Genomic DNA, 11838 nt, shown 5'->3' with positions numbered 1-11838 from the left:
AATAAACCCCACGGAACAAAATACATGATACATGACTCATCTAAATAGATGCGAGCCCGTACCGCAACGACGGGGTACCCGTGCCCGCTGACCTCTGCGGATAAACGGCTCCTCATCCTCGATCTCATCCGCATCCTCATCTAGGCCAGGCTGTGCAGGTGGCGTAAAATGGGCGGGTGCCGCAGACGGCCTGGCAACAGACTCTGATGCAGCAGCGTAGGCGGATAGTGGGGTACCTCCCAAACCAAAATGGTCACCAACATATGCCATAGGAGGCTCGTTGAGATCAATGTCTAACGGTGCCTGCGTGCTGGATGTCTGACCACGCCTCCGGGTCGGCACGTCCTCCTGCATGATGGCGGTGATGTCATCCAGAAACTGTGCACCTCAGAAGTCCGCATCAAGCGTATCTGAGGCAAGAAAGTCTGACCACTGTGATCCCGGAATAACCCATGGGGTACCCTTCTGCTGAGGCTGGTCATGGGCGGGTACACCAACGAAGTAATCTCCAAGAGGCCCCGACCCAAGTCCAGCGTGACCAGGGTCAGCCACGTCACCCATACCTGACCCATACCACTCACCTCCTTGTCCGCCATCGTGGATACTAACACCATGAACTGCAACAACACCTGCACCATCCCCGCCCACCGGACCATGCTGATCGTCGCCATTGTCGTCAGGGTCACGAGGACGGCGGTCCCCCCACCACGCCCTCTCCGTCTCCCTCCCTGGCCTCGTCGTCCACCCTATCTATCTTATGCCACTCTATGACGGCAAAGTAGATCAGCGACGTCACAGACCGCCACAACGCCATATGCCAAGGCTCCAAGGCCTCTGGATGCACAACCTGAAGTACGTTGAGAGTTGTGTAAGGCATCCAGATAAACTGCACGGAGAACTCTCCATTGTTAGGGCAACTCATGGACCCAACTCATAAACTGTGGTTAAATAAAGAAACTTATTACGTAGCGTACTCACCTCCCTGTCCTGTAACCGGTCTATCCTCAGCCTCCACATCTGCACTCTAGGACCCTTCTCGCTACTGGAAGGGTTGTATCCTAACCACCTGCATCATAAATGTGTGTTTAGGGTTTGTAATATTTTTTAATCAATATGGAATTATTTATATTCAATTGAAATAGAGAAGGCTAAGTAGAGTACCTCGACGCCAATGGCCAGCTGAACGTCTCATACCCTTCAGGCCTAAATCGAGGAAATCGCCAGAAGATCCAAGACTAAAGTAGCTGAAGTGCGCCCGCTAACTTGACCACATGTCTGTTCGCCACTCGACACATGCACCGGTACAACCAGGCCAGTGTTGCAGAACCCCAACTGTAGGTACCCATCTCCTCCAGCCTAGCTACGTAGGGAAGCCATCTGATGTGAATGCGGTTGCCGGACTTGTCCGCAAACAGCTGCGTACCCAACAACATCATGATGTATGCACGGGCATATCTCCGCACAGTCTCGTCATTAACTCCTTCAGGGCACTCACCAAAAGTCTCCTGAAACCAGCTGCAGTTCACTGCGTACTTCTAAACCTGGCTGGGAGGAGGAACCACTCCGAGCAACTCCTGGAACCACACCCAGGCTGGACGGCCACCCTGGATGTAAATATGAAATTCTGATAGGCAGCCGCTGACGTAATGCCCGTCCACTGGCAAACCCAACTGGTATGCCACGTCCTGAAGTGTGAGTGTGCACTCTCCGAACGGCATGTGAAACGTGTGCGTCTCCGGACGCCATCGCTCGACGAATGCACTGACAAGGGCCTCGTCTAACCGGAACCATCTATCGTTCAGCCTTGCTAGATGGTATAGCCCGGCCATCTGCAAGTACGGAACGTATCTGTCATCGAGTCGCATGCCCTGCTGCCGCCGCATGCTCCGGATGCATTGCTGGGGCTGCACATGACATGCACCGCATTGTTAGAACCAGCTTCATAACCAATTACAAACATAGCCAAAATGATAAATCATCAAGAAAATGTCATACTAAATAAAACCGCATAAAAATCCATGAACGAGAACCACATGCAAAACAACTACCATAGACCACACAGTTAAACCACTAACATAAAACAGCTAAACTAGAACCACTTTCATAAAACTGCTTAACTAAAACCATGAACATAAAACAGCTAACGCAAAACAAGTATCACAAACCACTAACATAAAACAACTAACACAAACCACTAACATAAAACAACTAACATAAACCACCAATATAAAAAAAACAAACATAAACCACTAACATAAAACAGCTAACATAAAACAACTAAAACATACCACTAACATAAAACAACTAACACAAACCACTAACATAAAACAACTAACATAAACCACCAACATAAAAAAAACAAACATAAACAACAGCTAACATAAAACAACTAAAACATACCACTAACATAAAACAACTAACACAAACCACTTACATAAAACAACTAACATAAACCACTAACATAAAAAAACCATACCACTTACAAAAAACAACTAACATAAACCACCAACATAAAACAACCAACACAAAACAACTAACATAAACCACCAGCAGAAACCACCTACATAAACCACCAACTAAACCACAATCTAAACCGCATGCAGTATCTCTCAACTAAACCACCAGCAATACCACAACGATTTACTGCTAGCACTAAGTTATTTCTGTACTAACATCGTCGTTGATGACCCCGGCTAGATGAGCAACTCCGTCCAAATGATATAACCGTGCCGGATCGTCCCCCATCAGCAGAGTATTCCGCTCAGGTCTTTGTCGGATAGAATCTGGGTCGTTTTCTCTGGGATTTGGTGGGATAGGGGAAAGGAGGAATGGTTCGAATGAGGCTGATTCGAACTCCTTATATAGCCGAATCACCTGTAATTCGAACCAGGTAGGTTCGAATTATTAATGAGCCACGCTAAGGGTAATTCGAACCAGGTTGGTTCGATTTACATGTAATGCTATACTTCGTATAATTCAAACTACCCTAGTTTGAATTATGTGCTTCATAAGTTCGAACCGCATTGGTTCGAATTATGTTCAACCTTTTCTCACCCTAATTCAAACTGCCATGGTTCGATTTATTAACATTTGTAGTTCGGACCAGGCTGGTTCGAATTACATTAAAATTATCACCCGGCTTATTGCTGAAACGATTTTCGTTTTGGCTTATTTACGTACCTTGAAACTGCCATTGGCTTATTAGGGTATTTTGCCCTATTTAATTGTGATTAAATTATCATTTTTTTAATATAAAAGTTATATTTATAATCAAATATTTTGTATGATTTTATTTATTTATTAAATTTTATTGTAATTTTGATCACAATAAAAGGAATAAGATGCAAAATATCTTATGTTCGTTTTTTATATATATAAGTGTATATATAAAGGTCAAATTTGATTTGATAATTTTTAATGCTAAATGTTAGTACATGAAAAATCAAATTTTGATTTGATTGATGTGTTTTGAACACTATAATTTTAGAAATTAATTTTTCTAATGTTCTTGATTATAAAGAGCGACCTAACAACCAGGAGTTTTATTTTCAAGATAATAATCAGTATATACATTTGATGTATTAGAGATTTAATTTTATATTTTGCCTAGATAATCTGGGAGTATAAAATTTAATCTATGAGTACTGATGAAAAATTCTCTAACAAAAGAGATAAATCCTAAAAGATAGAAGATTGTCAAACAAATAAATTTATCTCTTGTTTACAAGGAACAACCTGACAATCAGAAAACGTGTACTCAAAGATAGAATTTATTTATGCATATGATGATGTATAAGGAGAATTAATTTTATACTTGAACCTAGACAACCTAGGGTATAAAATATAATTCAGTTAAATAATTGTCTGACAACTAGATAATTATTTGGGATTATAATTGTATATGATACAATTTAATCATATTTATTTGGAATAGGTATGAGTAACAACTTGACAATCAAGGTACTCATTCATGATTCTAAATAATTTTAACAGAAATATAGATTTCTTAATTTACTTTCATATTATAAATTTTTAAATATGCCTATTTTTTGTGTGGCATACTTAAAAGTAATGTATTGGCTACAATTTAGAATTGTTTTTTTAAAAGGTTATCATTGAGATGACAATCCTATTGAAATAATATTCTCCAATAAATTTGGTTATGGAATGGTTAAAAGTTGTAAAGAATTTAGAACATTGCTTTACTGCAACATGGGTAGTTTTGACAACCATGCGTATGTATAATGCCCAAAGCAAGATAGTACAACTATCAAAGATTTTATTTAAACTAGTGGAGTATTGGGCAATATATTTTAAATTAATCGACTTTAGAAGTTGGAATGCCATTAGTCAAATGGCTTTAGCGAGAATTGTTCTTGCAAGCATTTTTGAAGATTTATTTTGTTACAAACAATTTATAATTGGACTTAATATGATTAATATTTGTGATCTCTTTAGAAAAAACTCAATATGAGTATTGAGGATGCCAATTAAAATTGCTCTTAAGGGTTGATTTGACCAATAACAAAAATATTGGGTATTTTTATTATAAGAGTTTAAAATAAAATCTCTAATTATTTAATTGATATTCTATTGAATAGAGAATGAGATTCTCAACGCACAAATACTAGTACTCTATGTATTCCATCGTGTTTAAAGAAACATGGAATTTGATTTAGCTGAAGATAAGTATTTGTTAAATATTTGGACTACGTTTTAGAAATGTTGTTAAATTAACAAATTTTTCACTAAATCAATTTTTTTATCCATATGAGATATGGAAAAGGCATAAGCTGAAACTCAAGAACATTAGAGTTTGGAGATGTCTTATATGTGTTAAGAGATTGCATAACAATAGACTTGATATTAGGTCCGATAAATGAGATTTGTTGGTTACCCAAAAAAAATAATGAGATTATTTTTATCACTTTTCTTATAACAAAATATTTGTGATAAGAGGTTAAACTCTTTTTTAAAAAAGAGATTCCATCTTAAAAAGAGTACATAGAGGTTTAGTATATATCCTTTTCTAAAAATGGTTTAATATTTTTTAAAAATATTAAATGCTTTTTCAAAGATTTAGTTCGTGGTTAAAAAGTATATATTTGACTCACGATACCGATACGACATGATACGAATATAGCAATACGATATTTTTATAAAAATATAAGATACGATACATTTAAAATACGCTATATAATGTAATAGAATAATAAATAATAATTAATATTAATAAATTTTACTCAATTTTTTTTAAAATAACATGTCATTTATTCTCTATGATGTGTCAATTTTTAATTAAATGTTATCTTAATTTAATAATTAACTATACTTGTGAGTTACTTTAATTTAATTATAGTTAATATTTTAACCATAGAATAAGTGATAATTAATGTACTTGAATATTAGCATAGGATCTAAGAAGTCTTTTTTTAAGAAAGAATGATTTAGAATAAATTTGATTATTAATATTTTAAAATATTATATAATCATACATTTTAAATAATAACTTAATCATAAAATGGTTCTACTATAATTAAAAAATTAACTTTAATTAAATTAAAATAACTCAAATTATAAATATAGTTAGTTATCAGATTGAAATAACATCTAATTAGAGGTTGATACATTATAAAAAATAAATTATATATTATTTTAAAAAATTAAATAGAATTTTCTATTAATATTTTATTATTATAATAAAAAATGTTATTAAAAATGATTAAAAGTATTTGTTGCTAAAATTTGTGAATATACATATATTAAAAAACAAAAGAATAAATCGATATAAAAATAAACATTTTAGACTTATATTCAATCTATTGCAAGGGTATGCTGAATTGTATTCACAAATATAGTTACATCAATGTTTCAAAGGCATTCGTGCTTGCCGGGTTTGTGGACATGGTACAGTATTAGTTATTGATAGCTACTCAGATAAAGACGTTTATTTTATCTTTTGTTAAAAATATTTTTATGTTATGTTTTAATTGATTTTTGTATAATTTATTTGATGTTTTTTATCATATATTATTAAATTTCTCAAAAGATTTTCTTTCCAAAAACAATAAAAAATATTTAATTTGGACTAAAACCAAAAAGATAATAGAATAACTATTAGATTTTTTTTAAAAATTATTTATATAANNCCAAAGGATAAAGATGGTATGGTGGATTATCGGCGAGTATAGAAAACAGAGGTACAATGGATTCGATCTTAAGTGTAAGATCTGCTACGACAGATTTAGCTCTATCTATCTCGTAGACGATAAAAACAACGGTGACAGAAAAGAGAGAAAGAGAACGACGATGACATAAAAGAGAAAAAGAGAAAGAGAAAGAGAAAGAGAAAAAAAAAAACGGATAAAAATGGATGAATTTAAAATTTTATTTTTTTAATATAAATATTTTTTAATTGAATTTCAAATATTTTTATTTTTATTTTAAAGAGTTAGAATATTTTAACATAATCTTTTTCATATCTTTTTAATTGAGTCTTTGATTTTTTTAAATTATAAATCTTATATATAAGTAAGAGTAATGTTTTAACACCATCAATTAGTCACACATATAAAAATACCACAACAATTCTATTGTCATAATTATAATCTAACTTTATAAGCAATACAATACAATGAAACTATATATAAGTAATATAACTAAATTTTATCTACATCTATAGTCACATTTCATAAATAATATAATTAAATTATATTTATGTTTACAATTAAAATATGAATAAAAATAAGTTAAAAATAAAGTTTATTTAAAAATAAAATTAAAAAACTTATTTTTTTTTCTTTTTTATAAAATTTATCTACAAGTAATTCTATAAATATTTTATGGTGAATAAAAATATTAAACTCGTACTAAAATTTATTCTAATAAAATTTATTTTTATTCTACCAAACGTTAAATAAACTATTAAAAAGAATTTTGTTTCCTCTGTTAGAGAAGAATGATAAACTTCCATACTTCTATTATGTTATGGCAATAATTTGGCCTGTTATTTTTTAATGTACAAAATAAGAATACTTATTGGTCTCTGAAATTATGTTCGTATTTCAATCTAATTTCAAAAATTTCAATTTACTCAATTTAGTCTCCCAACTTAATAGTTATGACTCACATTGGTTCTTGATCTTATTTTTGTCACTGTCTCACAAAATCGTTAACGACATGTTGAGATGGACTAACGACTGTTACATTATACGTTCTAGCGACTATTTGTTGTGATAATTGAAATTTTTTTACCTTAATTTTTTTCAACTAAACACTTAAAACCCTAATATAAGTCACGGATACCTAAATTAAAAAATCAAACTAAGTAAATTGAAACTTTAAAAATCAGATTAAAGCTCAAATATAACTTCAAAACAGAACTTTAACTTATTTAGTGATTAATTTTGATGGTTTCAGTGGCTAAGAGAAGGGGGGGTTGAATCTTAGCCCCTTTTTCGTTGCTAACACTTGCTGACCTTCAGAGAAGACTTTTCTGTTTTTGCTCGTCACTGGACACGAGCAACTTTGTTTTGTCTCGTCCCTAGCCACGAGACTTTTCGTTTTGTCTCGTCACTTGGCACGAGATAATTCTGGTTTTTTGCTCCTGTGTAGTAGAGAACAGAAATGGAGTAGAAAGGAGAAGAATATTGCACCCAGATATATCCTGGTTCGGCTGCTAAGTGCAGTGCAGCCTACATCCAGTCTCCATCACAAACATGATGGAATTTCACTATAATCAATCTGATTACAACTTGTAAAGTGCTAACCCAACTTACAAGGGGATTCCCACAGAATCATGAAACACAACATAGATGAACAAATGACCTCTAAGACATCTATGGCTTTTTCTTTTAATTTTGCACTCTCTGTCTTTCTCCGCTCTATGGCTTTTTCATACAAACCTCACTTGTTTGCCTTTTTTCATGAGACTCAAGACATGACAAAATTAAACAGAAAAATTATAAAACAGAATACATTGAAGGAGAAGAGAAAACTGTTAGCTCAGGTAGCTCTGAGAACTCTGTGCCTTGCACTCTCAAATTTTCTCCTTGCTTCAAACAGTGGTTGTTCCCCCTTTTTAAAGAAGAGGAAAGCCTCCACACTTGAAGCCAAAACCGAACCAACTTCTTCCTCCTTCAACAATCTCAGAACCGGTTCGGCCACATAGAGAGAGAAGAGATAACCATGCAAAACCAACATGCAATTACCTCTAGTCCTTTCTTGATCATCACCCTTCATCAATCCGGGCTCTCCATCCTTGGCTTCCTCTCAAGATGGATTTCTGGCCCTTGATGCTTCATGATGATGATGACTTCATCTGCTTCAATCTCTGCCTTCAACCATCACTTCGCCACTCTAGCTACTCCCTGTGGTGGTTGAGTAGAATCAAAGACAAGCCATGCTTCAAGAATCTCTCCTCTTGGCCGAATCTTCAACGTCCATTTTTGAGCATGTAAGGCTCAAGATAGCCTCACCAAATCTAACCACATTTGGTAACTATCTTAGCCACAGCACACTTTTATTTTGGTGTGTTTTCTTGCCATCATTAGCTTGATGGTCTTGATGCATGCAGCTTCTTCTTTTTCTTGGTTGAAGAACATTTCTTCCATTGTTTCCTGGATAAGGACCGAAGAAAGAAGAAGAAAGAGATGAGAGAGAATGAAAGAATCTGAAGAAAAGCAATGTAGAGTGGTTAAACACATTAATTTGAGAATAGCTTGCTTTTACTTCCCTTAGCTTAGAGTGGCGTGTTTGTCATAATAGTCATCAATCAAATCAACTGAATTTCTCTCTCATGTTTCCCATGCATTAATTAACAATGTAATAGATTTTGAAATCCATCACATGGTTAAAGACTTGGTTCCGTTGGAAGCACTTTGCTTTCATTTTTCTTTGGTTTCGGACCAAGATTGGAACCATTTATCACTAATAGAATTTGGGCTTGTAACATTGAGATTAATACTGGCCCATTTGGTTAACATTTGCTTTCCTGATAAAATTGATTTCGGATCAAGCATAGAGCACATAAGAAAGCATTTGTTTGGGCTTGCAACAATAATGTTTATTCTGGCCCATTTAATAATTCAGCCTCATATAGCAATGCTGATTTTTAATTTTGGGCTAGCAACATCTTTGTTTTCCGGCCCAAGGTAAAATCTGCACAACAAAATTATTAATTAAGCAAATATGAATTAAGATCAAATTAATAATTTTGTAATTTAATATTTTAATAATGTTTGTTCATCATCAAAATTTAATAAGAGTTTTCCAAACTCATCAAATTTAAATGAGAATTAAATAAATCAAAATTCAACATAATTTTATCAATGTTTTCAAATTCGAAATTTCTATACCAAAATTAACTAGGATTTCTCTTTAAATTAAAAATTTAATGAAATAGTGACTTTAATTATCTTAACCAAGGTCCTAATTAATTACTTTTATGTCTTAAAAAACTGTATAGGAGAAGAAAATAATTAATTTGTCTACTTTAATAAATAATTATTTTACTAAAATGAAAGAAACTATTTTTTTAGAATTTTTTATGAACTAATTAATATTATATATATTTTGTTACACGACATTTAGTTATAAAAATTTATTTATTTCTAATGCTTATATTAAAAATGAAAAGAAAATTTAAATTAGTGAATTTTAATTTATAATATAATAATAATATAGTAATTATTTTATATATTGTACGAATATAAATTAATTATTTTTTTATTTATAACATTTTAAGAGGTTTGTTATATATATATATTTTGATGAATGTGATATATTTTTTTATGTAAATAATCTTTTAAAAAAATCTAATAATTATACAGAAACTAATTAAAATACAACATGAAAACATTTTTAACAAAAAATGAAATAAGCGAAGTAGTCCCCTTTTATTACCATGTAAATGCTGAATTTACTATCTATTATATATCTTAAAAATATAGATTAAGATTATAAATTAAGAAAAATTTATTAAAAATATAAAAATTAAATTTTTTATTATATTTATTTTATAATTTTAAATAAAATATTTAAAATTTGTTGTTATTGATAAATTTATTATGTATTTTCAGAACGCATATAAACTAAATTATTTTTAATTAACTAATTATTAAATGGGGGCGTTGGGGTTAGTCCGAAATTAGAAGAGTGATGAATGGCATTTATGGCATTGAGGTTCAGAAGGTGGAGGGCGGTATGTTCCTTCCTCATAATCTTGGAATAATCAATAGATCAACGCCACGCTGTGCCTCTCTTTCCATCCAATGAGACTTTCGGATGCTTCACAGTTGCAATTTGCAAATAGTTGTTGTTTAAAAAGGAAATATTAAAATTCACTCTGACGAACTTGATCTAGGTTCTATATTTTCACATTTTTAAAATGTGCAATTTAATTTGTGCAGGATTAATTTTTAATTCAAATTGAATATATTCATTTAAACTAGGAAAGGTGATTTTCACACCATGTTATTACTTTTGAAGATTAAATTATGTATTTTGTGAATGTTAAAAGAACAAATTATTGTTTTAGTTTTAAATATGAGTTAGATGTTATTTTTTTTTAACATTTTGTTCGTCTTATTTACATTCTTAACACTTTATTTAAATCATATTTTTATTCTTCGATCAAAATCCGATTTTTGTTCAATTTTAACTTTCTGAGAATTTTTTTATTTACATTCTTTATCATGTTTTTATTTGTGAAAATTTGGAGGATGAAAATTGGATCTGACCAAAACAATGGAAATTAAAATAGTACGTACTTCAACCGTTACCGAAAACCTATATATAAATCAAAATTTAAGAGAATATGCAATACTTTTCTTATAAAAGTAAGAATTTAATTTTGATATAACGTAAGTGTAAAATGATTTTATACGTGTATTTAATTATATAATATTGTTCAAAAATAAAATTACATAGTAGTAAAGGGAGGTAATAGCTCTTTTAATTTTAATTTTTTATATGTAAATTATATGTAAATTTTAGTTTAGTTTTTTTATTTTATTTTTATTTTATTTTATTATGTTTTTAATTTTATATCAAAAATAATATTTTCCACAAAAATATTATTGAACTCCTTGACAAGTGAGTATTTAATAAGTTTAGACTTCGATTATTGTCAAATACCAAAAGTGTTGCATTATTCATCAACTTACGAGTGTAAATTAAAACCTCTTTAAAAGTGATTAAGTACTCAACTATGTATTATTTGAAAATTGTTACTCAATAAAATTTAGTGTGTAAACATAAGGTGTGCCAATGTCATTTGATGTCGACGTTGACGAGGAAGATTCAATCAAACAAAGATATGAAGTGTCAAAGAGTTTGAAGATTTCGGTATCAAGCGTCAAATCAATAAGGAACTATGGCATATTAAAAGGATATGGTCGAAGAGGAAGTTAATGTCGAAGAAAGTGAGGTGTCCTTCGTAGGAACGGTTATTGACGAGATAAATGTAACAATGTGTCAAGAAAAGATTGGTTGAAGGTGTCTATAAATAGAGAAGCAACCGAAGAATGAAGAGTTGGAATTCCACTTCAAAAAATATTCTCGCACACTCACATCCCCACGATTTTTTTGAGTCCGTTATGAGTTCATTTTCTATTGGGTTCCTTCCATCATTTATTTCATTGTTCTTTTGAATTCTGTATTTTAAAATTTTACAATTTACTTTTATTGCAAATTTGAATTCAATCATTTTACATTTTAAAATTTGTCATTATTTTTTTTATTTACATTTACAGTGAATTTTACTTCAGTTATTTCAATTTGTAAGTTAATTTTATTTTGATTTCATTTAAAGAAAAATATAAAAAATATCTTCTCTTT

General features: G+C 31.4%; 1 protein-coding gene across 1 annotated transcript; it reads right to left on the bottom strand.

Annotated features, from left to right (window-relative positions):
• Nucleotides 1-682: 682 nt before the first annotated feature.
• LOC107494635 (protein MAIN-LIKE 2-like) lies at nt 683-1883 on the bottom strand. Its single transcript, XM_016115675.2, has 4 exons — nt 1587-1883; nt 1264-1505; nt 979-1066; nt 683-847 (listed from the first exon to the last, which is right to left on the bottom strand). The coding sequence occupies exons 1-4, from the start codon at nt 1881-1883 to the stop codon at nt 683-685; spliced, it is 792 nt and encodes a 263-aa protein (XP_015971161.2).
• Nucleotides 1884-11838: the final 9955 nt, after the last annotated feature.

The sequence above is a fragment of the Arachis duranensis genome, chromosome 6 (genome assembly GCF_000817695.3).
Source record: "Arachis duranensis cultivar V14167 chromosome 6, aradu.V14167.gnm2.J7QH, whole genome shotgun sequence".
Taxonomy (NCBI): domain Eukaryota; kingdom Viridiplantae; phylum Streptophyta; class Magnoliopsida; order Fabales; family Fabaceae; genus Arachis; species Arachis duranensis.
This window is presented reverse-complemented; position numbering and strand designations above follow the sequence as displayed.

Bases quoted from the DNA above. Each gene is read 5' to 3' on its own strand.
- LOC107494635 (XM_016115675.2), bottom strand. From the start codon at position 1,883: ATGCGGCGGCAGCAGGGCATGCGACTCGATGACAGATACGTTCCGTAC. The intron at 1,506-1,586 runs GTGTGGTTCCAG...AGCTGGTTTCAG, and splicing joins AGGGTGGCCGTCCAGCCTGG to GAGACTTTTGGTGAGTGCCC. The intron at 848-978 runs GTGAGTACGCTA...AACGTACTTCAG, and splicing joins ACCGGTTACAGGACAGGGAG to GTTGTGCATCCAGAGGCCTT.